This window comes from Hylaeus anthracinus, unplaced genomic scaffold (assembly GCF_026225885.1).
Source record: "Hylaeus anthracinus isolate JK02 unplaced genomic scaffold, UHH_iyHylAnth1.0_haploid 4, whole genome shotgun sequence".
NCBI classification, from domain to species: Eukaryota; Metazoa; Arthropoda; class Insecta; order Hymenoptera; family Colletidae; genus Hylaeus; species Hylaeus anthracinus.
Genome location: NW_026535289.1, coordinates 12,131,176 through 12,146,659, shown reverse-complemented (window position 1 = coordinate 12,146,659; position 15,484 = coordinate 12,131,176). Strand labels below are relative to the sequence as shown.

The 15,484-nt window shown below is 46.6% G+C and overlaps 1 protein-coding gene and 1 long non-coding RNA gene across 4 annotated transcripts in view; one reads left to right on the top strand and one right to left on the bottom strand.

The window, feature by feature from the left end:
• The window catches only part of LOC128894692 (uncharacterized), an 18,568-nt gene extending 17,133 nt beyond the window's left edge, over positions 1 to 1,435 (bottom strand). The window contains exon 1 of the long non-coding RNA XR_008461613.1: positions 466 to 1,435. This is a non-coding gene — a long non-coding RNA (uncharacterized LOC128894692). The remainder of the gene's footprint in view (positions 1 to 465) is intronic.
• LOC128894632 (uncharacterized) overlaps positions 1 to 15,484 on the top strand; it is a 23,795-nt gene extending 8,311 nt beyond the window's left edge. The window contains exons 3-18 of one of the 3 annotated variants that reach the window (XM_054156489.1): positions 2,761 to 2,831; positions 6,437 to 6,534; positions 6,609 to 6,732; positions 6,899 to 7,130; positions 7,604 to 8,056; positions 8,472 to 8,516; positions 8,732 to 9,331; positions 10,260 to 10,703; positions 10,778 to 10,923; positions 10,991 to 11,068; positions 11,187 to 11,529; positions 11,630 to 11,834; positions 11,925 to 12,115; positions 12,468 to 12,640; positions 13,769 to 13,792; positions 14,544 to 15,484. In XM_054156489.1, the coding sequence (XP_054012464.1) occupies positions 2,761 to 2,831; positions 6,437 to 6,534; positions 6,609 to 6,732; positions 6,899 to 7,130; positions 7,604 to 8,056; positions 8,472 to 8,516; positions 8,732 to 9,331; positions 10,260 to 10,703; positions 10,778 to 10,923; positions 10,991 to 11,068; positions 11,187 to 11,529; positions 11,630 to 11,834; positions 11,925 to 12,115; positions 12,468 to 12,640; positions 13,769 to 13,792; positions 14,544 to 14,978 (3,662 nt within the window). In that variant the 3' untranslated portion in view covers positions 14,979 to 15,484. Of the gene's footprint in view, positions 1 to 2,760; positions 2,832 to 6,436; positions 6,535 to 6,608; positions 6,733 to 6,898; positions 7,131 to 7,603; positions 8,057 to 8,471; positions 8,517 to 8,731; positions 9,332 to 10,259; positions 10,704 to 10,777; positions 10,924 to 10,990; positions 11,069 to 11,186; positions 11,530 to 11,629; positions 11,835 to 11,924; positions 12,116 to 12,467; positions 13,497 to 13,768; positions 13,793 to 14,543 lie in introns of all 3 variants that reach the window. The other 2 variants (XR_008461608.1, XM_054156490.1) reach the window with 2 other exon arrangements.

The window sequence follows — 15,484 nt, the reverse complement described above, 5'->3', positions numbered from 1 at the left end:
GTTTTTACACACACGTTTATTTACTCGAAATAATCTCCCTCTGCGTCAATACAGCGTATAGGCCGCGTAATTAACATTTCGAAGGACCTTTGCAGCTCCTGTTTTGGTAATGTGTCCCTTTCATTGGAATTTTCAATTTTCAATTTTCAATTTTGGGAAAAGAAAATAATCGCAGGGAGACAGATCAGGCGAGTAGGACGAATGATCCAAGGTAAAAATGTCAATTCCAATGAAAGGGACACATCATAGCAACATTTCGGAGATTCAGACCGCTGTAACCGCCATACTAAACGGGCTACCAAAACAGGAGCTGTAAAGGTCCTTCGAAATGTTAATTACGCGGTCTACACGCAGATTATTTTGAGTAAATAAACGTGTGCGTAAAAACTTTACTTGTACTTGTTTCTTTTCATAGCAAAAGTTCGGTTTCTTTTTAGACGGACCGTGTACGAGTAATTTCTATACCTATTTCTATACACTCCTTTCGTCACCTGCGGGTAGCTGACGTTTGAGAGACACTGCTCTAGAATCCGTCGAAATGCCTGTCCAAGAGAAAACACGCGTGTAGTTTCTACTGTGAAACGATCGATTCCTACACGATTCCTTCGCAGCGGTCGAAGGAGCGCAAGGTAAATAAACACATAGCGTCGAGTCCGTTCAGCGCTCCTCCCCCTCTTCCATCCTTCCAAACGGACCAGTTCTCCACAGACAAACTGAAAACACCACCGCGTCTCACAGAAGAACAAACCGGTGAAACTCGAGACTCGAGATGTCGCGTCTCTGGCATGTGTAGAAAAACAACGGCGAATCCCGTTCGATAGTGTTACCTGCCAACGGTGCGAGTATCTCCCGGACGCTGTTGGCTCGTTACACGATCCGCGGAACGGAACGCGAGCATGGACCGGAAGCTACGGCGGAATTTTCGCGGTCGTCCTGTGGATAGCGTCGTTAGTCGATCGCTGTGGGGGATAGAGGGAGAGGCAACACCGGGGATTTCTATGGGAAAACGACATTAACGCGAAGACACGTCCCGGTGGGGATAGCCCGCTAGTCTGATTCGAAGCGACTTTCACCACGACTCGTGCGAAGGGAACTCGAACCTCGGTGCCCGGGCATTACCTTCCACGTTTCTTACCTTCACGCTGCGCACGTATACACAGTGAGTCACAGAAGTTGCTCGCGATCCCTTCAACGCGGATAGGCAAATTTCTTATCTGGGCACGAATTACGAATGAACGATCATTTTTAACGAATCTACATTTTTCACGGACAAAGGCTTGTCTCAATAACAAGTGACAACGAATCGCTGTAAGATGCTTAAAATGCAACAGACTTGGGAATTTGAATAAACGTAACAATCGCATCGATACCCGTGCTTGTAGCGAATGCTAAACGTAACCGGCGTTTTGATAGTCAATCTTTTTGTCAGGTTTAGATTCAAGGGTGTAGCTTACTATAAATCGACAGTTTCTACTCGTAGTATTACTTGCAAGTATACGGTGCGCGGCGTAAATATTTCAACGCTTCGTATAGCCATCGCCAGATGGCGTAGGCGCCAGTCGATTTTCGCGAAATTGAAATTAACGGGACCGTCTACGTAACCGTATGTACGAGTACCCCGGTGGAATGCGCGAAATGTATGAAATTTATGTCGTTACGTATCCACGAGGTGCATTGTACCGTGAAACGATCAAAGAATAAAACCTACCACCTATTAACTGCTCGCCACTTCTTAATTTCCCTGTTCACCATACCTTGCCATATATCACCAGTCTACCACTACCAAGAACCTTAAACACGACAGGACATAAACCATTCTCGTGATATGCGCGATGCGTAGAGTCGGCTCGCCCCCGTGTCGTCTAAAACAAAAAGTAAAAAATGTTGCCACCTCGACCGTTTCATGGCGAGGGAACGCTTGCTTTCTTTTCAGTCAGGTGCGCGGGGAGGAGGTGCGCAGGGAAAAGGGGGGAAGACGTCCTTAAAAGGCAGGATCGGTCGCGGAACGCGCACTGCCGTCGGCCACTTCCGGAAATTAATTGTACTCCGTGCCAATCTTGATTGCTTCCGGAACCCCGTCCAGATACGTTAAACACCGCTGTAGATCCTTATCTTCGCCCCTCCATTGGCGAATCGGGGATGCCTAGCCCCCTCATCACCGCTCCCTTTTGGATTACGTAGAAATTCGTGTTCGTAACGACCCGATGCAATTCGTGATACTAAAAGCATAACCGCATCGATGCGTTTTTTTAGTTCACGACGATTCCGCGTCGTTTCCCTGTAATCGATTTCCGCGATCGTTCGATGCGAAAATTGAATTTACAAAGATGAGGTATTCCGCATCGTGCGCGTATTCATCGCGTGGAGAACGTATCTAGATAAGTATCTCATTAATATTAATGTATTATATAAATATGATAAACAAAAGAAAAAAAAAAAAAGAATGATAATATACTATCAGAAAAACGATGTCCATTATTCTAACTCGGTTTCAATACTCCGAACGAATACTGGTGAGAGAACCCGTACACGAGGCCCGAGTGAACTTGCATTTAAAGCATGTTTCCGGCAATTGTTACAAATTATCGTGACTCGTTATCGTAACGAATATTAACGTCTCATTGTTTATAAAAACCCTCGTCTAAATCGATGAGTCTGAGAAATTGTAAGTTTCCGTTTCTCGAAGCAATCTATCGCATGTAATAGAGTATTCCCGTAGATGCGCAACGTTGCATAATGTATGTGTATTTTATGTCTCAGGCGATGTCAAGACTACTTTACTATCTGGGAGCGACTTCAACGTCACGTGGCATTTGGCTTACCCTCACCGAGTAAGTAGACATTTTTTTTATTCCACGGCGCGCTAACGTTGTTTAATATCGACGAGTAAAGGAATTCTTTTTGGCGTTCAATTAATGAATATAATTCGATCTGGAAAGTAAACGGATTACCGTGTTTCGCAACTCGTTAATTCTCCTTCACTTTTCCGCGTTCGACGCCACTTTTACTCGAACGATAATTGAATTCGTTAGTGAATTTTGTTAGCCACGTGGTAAAAAAAGGAAAGCTGCGAAACCGTTCTAGCGAAACCGGTCGGTAGTTTCAGCGCACACACGCGCAAGCTTCTTCAAATTAGCACAGAAAACGCGATTGACGTTTCCAATAACCAGTGTTGGTACTTTTTACGTTTCTTGGTGCTGAATAAAAAATCATTCTACAATGTATTATTATCAGAGGGACCGAAAAGTAATGTCATTTCTTTTAAACTAAATCCGAATAATATACTCTCTATTTTCAAGCAATTATGTAATCACCCTCGTTATCAATAGCCCTTTTCCATCTGGCGTGCAAAATTTTCGATGCAAGATCGATAAGAATCAATGAGCAGATTAATGATAAATAAGTATCGAGATACGGAGAAATGACATTACCTTCCACTCCATCAAATATTTCGCCTTCAGGTGAACTGTATGCCTCGACTGTATGAATTTCCGCGTTCATTCTTCGATCAACCTCTTCTCATCGTTTCTATGTACAAGTTACGAAAATTTCAGTTTTGCACCGAAAGAATTCAACCGGAACTGGGTCAAACTCGAAGTTACTTAATTCTTTCCGCGTTAAGATTGCAAAACGCACGACATATGTCGCGTGCCCCGCACGTATAATTATGGCACTCTATGGCACGTGTTCAATTCGTTGAAAACATGAGCGTTCGGTGCACGCTACACGGAAACGCCCCCGTTTCGTTAATTGACTAGTTCAGCGGATCGTATACAAACGATAGAATGCAACGTTTTACGAAGAACTAAAAATTGCGAGACGAGTAAACATCGTCAGAAATAAAATAATATCAAAGCTTATCGACGATCCTAACCCAGACCTAGCCTTAAGCACAACGGATACTGGAATAGCTTGCACGATCGACGCTAGAAATTCATATTCTCCGCGGCGCATCGTTGCGAGTACCCTAAGTCATCGTCAAAGACATCACGAATTTGTCCGCGCGTGGTCTACGAAAGGGAAAGAAAAGACAGATGCTGAGCTCAGCCTACGCTTGCTGTTCGTCGCTCAAGGTGACGCGCGTTGAATAATTCAGAAGCGAAGCTCGGCGTGCGTTCGAGGTACTCGCGTACCTTACGTACGTAGGTAGATCGGAAAGAAGGTGGTAAGGGATAAAGTCGCTTTGCATGTGGACGCACACAATAGAGAGGTCCGTGCTCAGTGGAACACATCGGTATGTCGAGTACCGTAACATGGCTGTCGTCGAAGCCAAAACACTCCGATACATTGCTGGAAAAATAATCGAACCGTAAAGGAACTCGAGTCGCTTTATCGAATGAGCCAAACGTTGCTACATACTCGAGGACAGTTAATTCTAGATAAAATTCTAGATAAAACTCTAGATAATTCTCAACTAAACTTGGCTCGAAATTCATTGTGAAATAACTCTTGGTTCGCGTCGATTCCCTCCCAGAATCGCAATCAACTCGGAGCCAATCTACGTATTTTCATGTATACAAATCGCGTCGTATTTTGTTCGGTTCAGTAACTGGTTTTAGACGGCGCGGTCTAAGCGGCTCGAGCGTTCTCCACACACGAAAATATCCCTGGCATGAGAAAAATTCGACAATAACACTACGACCGCTGCAGGTGTGCGTCGTGCGAAGCAGTACCACTTCGCGAAACCGCCTCTTCCCTTTCTCCTTCTTCTCCTCTCGAGTGGCGGCGCAATCGTCGCGCACCGTTGGAAAACATTTCAAACTCTCTCGCGCGATTTTTCGACGACCACTTTCATGAAAAGTGACGAGCATCTCCGGCGAACGGGATCCCATTTCGCCACTAAACGCGCCTCGTGCATTGTTCTCCCGTGAAACGCCACCGTTTCGATGCGTTTTCACACCTCAGGGAACAGTGGCCGAGGTAAAACGCGAGGGAAATTTGCGCGTTCCATGGAACGTTTCGATGAAGGTTCGATGACCTTCGAATAACTACCGACGGAAAATTACCGACAGAGTTTTGAGGTTATCATTCGAGAAATTAAAGTTGAATTGATTTTTTTATACCGACCCATATTTCCCATACGTTACTATCTCCTTTTTGGTATCGCAAGGATTCGTTTGTTCGGATTACTCGATACGAGCGTCCGATTAACAAACAATCGACCGTGGGATGTTACGTCTTATATTATAACGTGATTATTAAAGAAACACATTATTTAAGAGGTGTTCTTTGAAACAATGCTTCTTTCATAGACGTCGCATATTCGAAGCCGCATTGTCTGCTAATAATTGTATCGTATCTTTCATTCGTGAGAAAAATATTCGTCGCCGTGCACGAAACGTGACACGTGTAGCGAACGCGATATGTATTTCTCATGCAGCGGTCGAATTAAAAACGGTTCTTCTTCTTTTTTCACGGGTGTCTGATCGACGAATCGACACTCGGCGTCGTTACGTTGTTACCTGCTGCGAGTCATTGATCTCCATCGGCGACATCTCTCTTCCTATTTCCAATTCGGTGGACGTTTCGCGAAGCGACGCTTTCGTAACGACGGAGTTACCACTTCTCGCGGGAATGCGTCGATCAAAGCTGGGTTTTATAGGATCATTTCCTTATCGATGTTCTGGTTACGTTTCTTACCATCGCGATTAATTTCGAATCGCGAAAATGAATGTCTTCTCAAATCCTATCCAGATTTATTCTATTTCTTTATCTTAGTTCCTTATCGGCTTGTACATAGGTGGCGATCAACGTGTTCAGTATTTCGGGCGTCGATACATACAATCCACAGATTCGAAGACATACATGTATATGTTATACCATACGAATTGGTACACGCCATAAATGCATAAAATGGACAGTCTAGTCATCAATATGTATCTCGCGGTCCCGCCGGTAGCTGTGCCCATATTTTTTGTTCGACGTGACCGATCGAACATAAGGCCAGTTTCTGTGCCACGGATTCCGCGCTAAACTCCACTCGATACCGCTATCCGAGCGCCATCGATGTCTCAACGTCCTCTTGACCGTTTCTCGCTTCCGACGCGAGCGCAGCGAAAGAAACCGCGCGGAAGTTCACTCATTGGAACTAAAATGATTCCATCCGTAACTTGGCTGCGTTTCCAAACACAACGGAATTAACGCGATCCTGTTAATCGCGTACAATATGCACTTTATACATTCGCTTCTTCCATTTCTTTTTTTCATTTATAACAGCACTGCTCCACTTTTATAAATCGTCGATCATTATCCGACCGCCGTTCTTTATTTAGAAATTTTCGTTAGCGCAACAAAATTCCTCGTTATCCAACGAAGCTTCGCTTCGACGGTTCGCGATGCTTGGTTGTTGTGGAAGATTCATGGAATACTTATATAATACAAATAAAAATTGTTATCCAAGTTCCGTTCTTTTTCTGATTTTTGTACTTTTTGCCAGGGAGGATTCCGACTGCAAATCTTGGACGCCCTCGACAGACCGCTGGTCGATCTAACGCCCGTGACGAAAACCAGCGAATTCGTGGAGGATGACGCCACGTAAGCTTAATTATACCGCGAGCTCTATCGGGGTTAATAGACGAACAGAAATTAAACAGGAAATTAATTTTCAGGGCGCAAAGTTACGCCGTGCATTTACCTCAGAACTTCACGTGCACGGACTGTACGATTCGACTACTGCGAGAGGCCGAGGAATGGGGCGCGAGTTACAGATTTTGGTCTTGCGCCGACGTCGACGTAAGTATTCACAATAACTCGGAAGAAATAATATAATCGACTACGAAGAAAAGAAAATATACACAACCGTTGAATCGAGTAACCTCCTCCTTCTTCGAAGTCTCGTTATTAAGTCATGGAATACAATTTTCACGACTGTTGAATCGTAATGCCTTGCGTTTAACAGATTATCGACAGAAAGGCGTACAGAGAAGATTGCAGCGGCCACGGTCGGCATCTCGTGGGCCGGTGCAGATGCGACCGTCTGTATCACGGGACGAGGTGCGAATTTAAGGAGGAATGCCTGGACGACTCCGATTGCGGTATTCAGGGCACGTGCATCGACAATGGCGGCACGACCGCACCCACCAAGCAATGCTACTGCAACATCGGATGGTTCGGTCCGGGTTGCGCGAAGAGTAAGTTTCACCTAGCGAGAATTTACGATGCGTCGTCGAAATACACCGATCTGGAACAACTTTCTTCCACGTGACTTTCAGATTTTGGTTTAAAAGTAAACCTGCTGCCTCGTCCTACCATCCAAGGAACTTTAATTTTCCGACCATACCGACGCTAGACATTACTTCCATCGCGAACAGTTTCCTATTCGTGGACCCTTTGAAAACTAAGCAGCGAGAAAGATCGCGAGAGTCGTTACAGTAGCTAAACGTTGAAATTGTACACAGTAAAACGGAGATTCGCAACCGTGTAACGTCCCTTGCGAGACCATAAGCGATTACAGTCAACATTATTACGTCGCGTAACCTGCAGAGATAATGAGTTCACGGTCAAAGTTTCCCAATGAACGTTAGGACTGTAATAGGAACGCTTTCGTACACTTAACGGTCACGGCGTTTCGTTCATGCCTCGTTAACTCCGTAATTGATTTCAGAATCCCCGATCAAGACCATCGACGTGGACCTAGACGTTTACACGATGAAGAAACTGTCCGACAACTTCACGTTCTATTGGCGCGTGTTGAAGGACAGCAAAGAACTCGAGGGCGTGATGGTAGTAAACGGGACGAGTTGGGTAGGTGTTGGCTGGCGACCAAGCGACCTGACTCCTGCCTGTCGAGCTTTCCCCGATATCCAAGAACGGCCGAAGGATGAACCGCTGCCGCGACCAGAGCCAAAATCGGAACCGGAACCAGAATCGGAGCCGAAAGCCGAACCGAAACCGGAACCGGAGCCAGAACCCGAGCCAGAGCTCGGAACGGAGAGGTCTGGTGCCAAGAGAAGATCGGCCAAAGCCCACGACGCCGCCACGTTGGCCTCGACTCCGCGATCGGACGTTGACGTCACCGTCCAAACCAGCGTCACTTATCGCGTCAGTACCAAGCAAGGTGAGCGTCGTGGCTTATCCTTTGAAGGTGTTTATCCTAACGGGATCGATGCCTATTCGAAGATACATTTAGCGTGGCAGTCGATGCATATACCAGCCAACTGTGTCGTTATGAATGAATGGCAGTATTTTGTGTCATGAAAACCATATTCGTCTACGTATGTATTAGGGTGTCCCGAAAGTTTCTCTCGTGACTTGCATTCGGTTATTTCGTGTGCGGTGTTTATACAAATAGGCAACTGAATTTCCTAGATATTAATGTTGTAATGGAGCGATATTACTTATTAATGAAATGGAAGAAACTTTTGGGAGAATCTAATATGTATATGACATTTCTGCCTGACAGATAAACTTGTTAACCACAGCAGACTGGTTAAAGATTGCACCAAGTGATACGTACTTTTTCTTTTGCTCAGGGCGTAAGAAGAGGTCTCCAGAATCAGAGGTGCCCCCTGAAAACGGTACGTGTCGATGCTTAACAGAAATACAGATAAGAGCCCCCCCCCCCCCCCTGGCTTCCCGTAATTACATAGCAACAATACGTAGTGCTTTCCAACGAGTAGTAGTAAAATAATTAGCGTCCCTCCTCCCGTTCGAGACACTACGCACGAGGTGGTGGTCCGTAAACGATATAAGCAGTAGGTAGTTGCACGACGATCGATGCTTTGTTGCACAGGGGAACCCGTCGCCGAGCCGAGCACTGTCGTCAGCACCAACACCACGCCCGAACCCGTATCCGAGCCAAAGTCCGAGCCCACATCCGAACCAGAGCCTAATTCCGAACCCAAACTAATATCCACGTCCGTAGTCGAAACGAGATCCCTAGCAGAACCCACTCCTAAAGCTGAACCGAGGTCCGAACCGGAACCCACCTCTGTTCCTGAACCGAAGTCTGAACTGGAGCCAGCGCCTAACCCAGAACCTAATTCCAAGCTTGAATCGAGGTCCCAGTTGAAATCCGTCAAAACAGAATCACGGTCCCAATCGCAATCCTTTTCTACTCCTGAACCAGAACCTACATCCGAACCAGAACCTAAATCCGAGCCAGAACCTAAATCCGAGCCAGAGCCTAAATCCGAGCCAGAACCTAAATCCGAGCCAGAGCCTAAATCCGAGCCAGAACCTAAATCCGAGCCAGAGCCCAAATCCGAACCAGAACCTAACTCCGAGCCAGAGCCCAATTCAGAACCAGAGCCAAAGTCAGAGCCGGAGCCAAGTTCTGAACCGACCTCGGAACCGGAGCCAATTTCGGGCCCTAAGTCGAGCGCTACAAAAGGTAACGAGCTAAGGAGGCGAGTCGATGTTCGAGTAATCAGTAGTACTAACACGACGTACGAATACATCTCCACGTGGAAAACACTGTTGATAAATCGAAGTTATTTGTATTCATCCTAGTATCAGCTTCCCTTGTCGCTTGCGCATAACGTCCTCGGTAATGTTCGCGTAACCGTCGGTGCAGCTGCACTTGCACCTCCGCAGACCACTGTAACGTACACGTACCCGAATCGCATCTAATATTTGTACATTTTGTTGTAAAAATAGCGTTGTTATCGTAGACTAGAAAGCTATATTTTACCAACAACTCCCATAATTCTCTATAGTGTACTTTTTAAGACGTTTGATTACTCTTAAAGTACAGGTTGGTCTAAAAAATAATACACAATTAACATCCACAAGAACAATAGGTTGCTTATATAAAAGTATACTAATAGTATTACGCCCTTACTCAAACTCTATTCATCAACGTCGACACTTCGAAAGAGTCAGTACGTCTTCCAAACGAGTTAGTGAGTTTTATTTGCGAGAACTTGTACTCGTTCGATTCTTGCTTGACATTACTACTCTCTTTGTAACTCTCTGGAATCTTCGTCAGAAGCACAGATAGTCTGTCTGGGTCCACTGGCCCTACTACAGCTCGGGTACCTCGGGATTGCCAAACCCGTACTGTAGCTACAAACGTAGCTACAGCCCCTGAGGTCTATCTTCTTCCAACCAACGCGAAACATTTATCAAAAGCATAAATTCACTCGCGCATCTCTTTCACAACGAGCATTTTCGCGTAACATATCGAGTAGTCTTCGTTACGGGTCGCGGCGAACCGTAACCGTGCCTCGAGTCGCGGTCATCGATCGTTTTAATCGGCTAATCGCTCGAGACACGGTGGCTGGCTTATTTTAATCTGACCTGGTTATTCGTGATCGAAGCGATCCTGCCCGGACCAGGGCACAAGTACACGCCCAAGCACGACTTCAATCCTATGGACTGCACCGACATGATAATCGGGTCCGCGCGTGGCAACAGTCACAGGATAGGTGACTACTATACCAGAGACAGGTCCACGCCGCGGAAGGACGAGTTTTGGGGTGGCAGGGACACTCTGACCGCCGCCATGGGCTTCGAACGCGATGGCGTCACCACGATACTCTTCAGAAGAAAGCTGACAGCGAACGAACCGACCGATCACGAAATCATAGACGGCGACATGCAACTGATATGGGCGAAAGGACAAGAACCGGGCAAGTACGTTCACCACCCACCCAGCGGCATCGAGAAGGCCAAGGTCAGCGTCAAGGACTTCTACAAGGCCGACGAGCTCAAGTACCACGGACACGGCTCGCAAAGAGGAGCGTTGACGCTTAATTTCTTTGGTAGATACTCTTTGATTAACCTTCGCGAGATACGTAGGTAAATTGTAACGACGATTCTTCGTCTACGATTTCAGAGGAGAATAAGAAGCAGGAGATGGGCAGCGGCGAGACAACTGTACAGACCTCGAGCTGCAGTGGCGAGTGGCATTACCCTAGACAGTGTTCACCTGAAAATGGTACCTGTGAATACTCTATTCAATGGACGTACAAAGGACGAAAGGTAGCTCGACGATCTTCATCGATTCGATAATTTAAATAACGTACTACGAGTGAAAATATTCTTACAGGATCAATTATCGTTTGTCATCTCGACCACCCACACGAACAGCTGGACCGGCGTTGGATTCTCCGATGACGAAAAAATGGTACGTATTGTAATACGAGCCTACTCAGTATACGCGAATCAACGCTTTCATTACGGAGCGAACGGTCGTTCCATTCGTCAATGAATAAATGAAAACGAGTTTTACTCTCCGTTATTAGTCGCAGACGGACGCAGTGCTGGGCTGGGTCGACGATAAATCCGGTCGGGCTTTTCTCATGGACACTTGGATCAGCGGATACAACGCCCCGCTACTCGATCCGTCTCAAGATATTTACAATACCGGCGGGAGCAAGGTAGACGGTGTAACGACTCTCAAGTTCTCGAGGAAGCGAGTGACAAAGGACAACAGGGATCTCTCGTTCACGGACGAGCACTGCTTGTACATGATGTATCCTGTCAAGGGGGGCATCTTCAACGCCGTCAGCAAGAAAATACGCAAACACGACGCTGTGCCTGTCGTCTCGTCCGAAAGGATATGCATAAAATCTTGCGGCGCCGAAGGTTATTACTTTATTTCGACGCGTTAGAATCTGAAACAGCGTAACAATTCCAATTATCGTACAGTCTTTGACGCGTTACTAAAAACATTCCACTTTCACAGAACTCGACGAACTCACGACACCGGCACCGCCGAGGCTGCACTACGACGTGGAAGTGAAGCTAGTGAACCTGGGCGACGGTTTCACGGCGCCCGCTCCGGGTAGCCCCGACTTCGAAGTTATATCGAACAGGATAGCGGACAGCTTTGGCCCGGTTCTGGACAAGCTGCCGGGGTATTACCAAATTCAGCTCAGCGAGTTGCACAAGTGAGTTTCCGTCGTGTCACGTCGTGAAATGGATCGCGAAATGGTTATCGAATTATCGGGTTGACTTTAATCGTTCTTAATTTCGCGTAGAGACGAAGAGCAGAACGGCGTTATCGCGCACATGGATTTGATCTTGGACAAGAACGAAGTGAAGGGTAGATCGCTGAAGCCAGTGGATACCGGCGCGGCTGCGGAGAAAGCGCTGAAAGAAGCTCTCGTTAGCGGGAAAGTCGGAGCCCTCAGCGTCGATCCGCAGTACTTGATCGTTAGAGCTCCTCGAGGTAGGCGAAAGATCTTTGTTCGTAGCCTTTTGAGGAATTAGAGTCTCTATAGTTCCTATTTCTTTCTTTTTTTTTCCTTTTTTTTTTATAAATAACAATTATCTCGAATAACGTAAATAATTCTTTGTAGTATTATATTTAATTCAATTCGTACCTTTCGCTCGGACCGTCGTTCGAGGAGAACGCTATTCTAACAACAAACTTAACAGAGCGAGCTTATTAGCGACAAGCTGACAGTGTGTTCACGTATATCTAACTTCTTACAGTACAATATATTCATACTCTATATATTATATTAAGTACATGAGTGATATAAGGCATCGATCCAACATGGACATTTTTTGGTCACTAGTAAACGACTTGGGTGGAGGAGATGCAGACGAAGGAACGTCATTCACGTCGGACCTGTTCCTCGACGCCACCAAGCTGTACATCGTCGTCGGTTGCGTAGCCGCGTTGCTTGCCCTCGCCCTACTGCAAGCAAGCTGCACCCTCTACAGATCCTCGAGGAGACGAGCGACGAAGGTACACCGTCCGTCATTTAACTGTTCCCCTCTTTTTTTTTTCTTTTTTTTGTTTATGTTCAATTTCTTCTCTTCGCTGTTTCCACTCGCGTCCACCAATTTTATACCTTTCTCTCTGTCTCTTTGTATTTTGTGTGCATCTAACTCTCTTTTTGCAACGATCGTAGCGCTGCGTTGATTCTCGATCACGTATAGGAAACGTTCGAGTCAAAACGCGTTTCCTTTTCGAGCTCCTGGATACAGGAGTACAGTCTTTAACGGGGTGAGTTGAGCCTCGAACGTTTAAATACGCGTAACAAATCTCAAATATTAGTCTTCAACGTTTTCGAGGTTCGACTACCCGTTTAAGGTTTAAAGACTCCGGGCAGCTTGCAATAAGAATCATCCGTTCTCCGTCGGTTTCTGAATTATTAACGGACAGAATAGTTTCATGTGTGTTGTACCAAATTGTTATACCGTTGGAGTAGTTGTCCCAGCCCTGTACGAGACACGCCGAACTCGATTCTCCATCTTTTTTTTCACTCTTGTGAACCCCGGTACCGATCTTCTGCTTCGCTTGTGTTGCATGACCCGCGCTCTCCGCGACCATCACGTTGGTAAAGAGGGTGTACTCGCTGCCTCTGGCTTCCTCCGATGCTCCCAACCCGATTCATCGCACGAACGCGACGCGGTATCATCGACAAAATGGCGATCACCATCACCACCACAACCACCATCACCATCATCTTCGGCATCATCACCAACATGCTCCGTACGAAATGCATCGTCCTAATCCCAGCTGGTAGAACTTCAAACTCGGTATCACGATCGGGCGCGCTAATATTACTCGTCGTACGATCGTTTGCTCACTAATCCAGGTATTTCTATACACTGTGGTTCTCTCTTGCTGTCGATCTGTCTCTCCAGTTTCTTCTCTCGCCACGCGTGTCTCCCTCGTTACCAACTATTTCGTCGTTTTGCGTTCGCAAGCCTCTTCTAGACTGACGAGAGGAGGACTCCGGAAGGTTCGTTCTTCCGTAGTCCTCCGCTCGCGAGTACCTGTCTACCGCTCCTAACGCATACTCGCGGCGTTCAGATTAGTTCGCGTGACTCGCACCATAAACTCAACGATTACTTTCTTCTTTTTTAGGGAAACCTGTTGCAGACGAAGATGGTATGTTTTGCAAGCCACGTAACGAATTCTTTCCCCGTGCACCTCCAAAGATTTCGAAATTACCGGCGCGATAGGAGATATGGTAAAACCTCGATAATAAGGAGTAACGTGGGCGATTCGGATAAAACTATAATCCGACGGATCGGTAGAAGATGAAAAAATTTAGAGCAAGTATTTTCGTAGAGTCTTTACTTAAATACTAAATAGAGTATGTTAAACATGCTTTGTACCGAATTAGCGAGGTTTTACTGTACACACATTGTCGAAAAAAATATGTAACCTCTATACGAGACTGAATTCCTTCGTAAAGAAATTCCGACGAGTGCGTGTGGCGCCCCTGCTTCGTCTGCAATTGTGTTCTTGTCGAAATCGATCCTTACGGAGCTACGAAAATGATTTTAGTCGCGCGTATCACACTGTGGATGGCAGTGAAAGAGTCGGGAATATTACTTTTCTTGCGACACACATTTTAAAGTACACTTAGCGAGTGGAAGAGATATAGTAAACACTTCGAAGCACTCTCGCAAGATATATAGATATAATCTTCCTGTTACGAGGCAATATCTCTTCCACCCACGCTAATCACGTGCAAAGATGATCGAGAAAACAAACTTCCTCGTACCTAGTCCCTTTACGCGTGAGTTTTAATCGGATAATCAACGCGTCAAGCCGTCTTCGCGCGGGCGTTGGATCTCTTTTCACCAGCGAATTTATTAACAACGATAACAAACATCTCGTTGTGTTATTTTAGGATCGCCTGATCGCCAGTAACGCTTGGAAAGACTACGCCTCTGGCGCGAACACGAACTTCGCCTTCGAGGCGTTCGAGACGGAAGAGAAGGCACCTCCGCCGCCGGTATCCAGTTTGCCACGGCATCGCGACATGACGAGCAACGGATTGAACGGCACCGACACGGTGGAGGGCCCGAATCGAATGGTAGGGCCCCGCGCAACGTACAGCCTGCCTCGGGCGCCTGGCTCGAGGCACACGGCGCCCATTCAACCGGGCTACTATACCCAGGATCGCAGGGATCACTATCAACGATCGAAGAACATGCACAATCCTACGGGCGGCGTGTCGACTCAACCGAATCAACCGGATTTCTACTTCATGCCCAGCCAACGTAAATACAGCGGCGAAGTCGTGCGCGTCTACGTCGATTACGGTAGCCAGACGCCGAAGTAGAACGAACCTCGATGATAATTCGTGTCCGTCAAGTGCTCTGTGCCCCTCTTCTCTACTTTCCCTCGGTTGGAATCCCAAACGGACGATTTTTTTACCTTCGCTTCAGTGAAGCGACCCTGTACATAAACGTTGTCGGTTGGACCTGGAGATAAAACAAAGAAAGACTTTTCGAAACGGGTCCCCATACGTCCCACTCCCTCCCCCATTACCCCTTTACGGTGCTTTTCAGCCGATAGATGGCCGTCGAACCGGGGACGAACAACCACGTTTTCGTTACGAGAGTACGCAGAAGTGGCGCTTACGACCAAAGAGTTATCGATAAGGCGCGCTCGATGCGCGATTCTGTACAAAGCACGGATTCGAGATTCACGCTGTAACTCTGCTCGAAGCGTGGCCAAGTATGACCCGGGCCCAGTACCCCCGCGTACGCTCAGCCAATTTACTGTACTTACGAGCAACCATGGACGTTTGAGCAATAAAACGTTTGTATATTTTTTTCTTTTTAA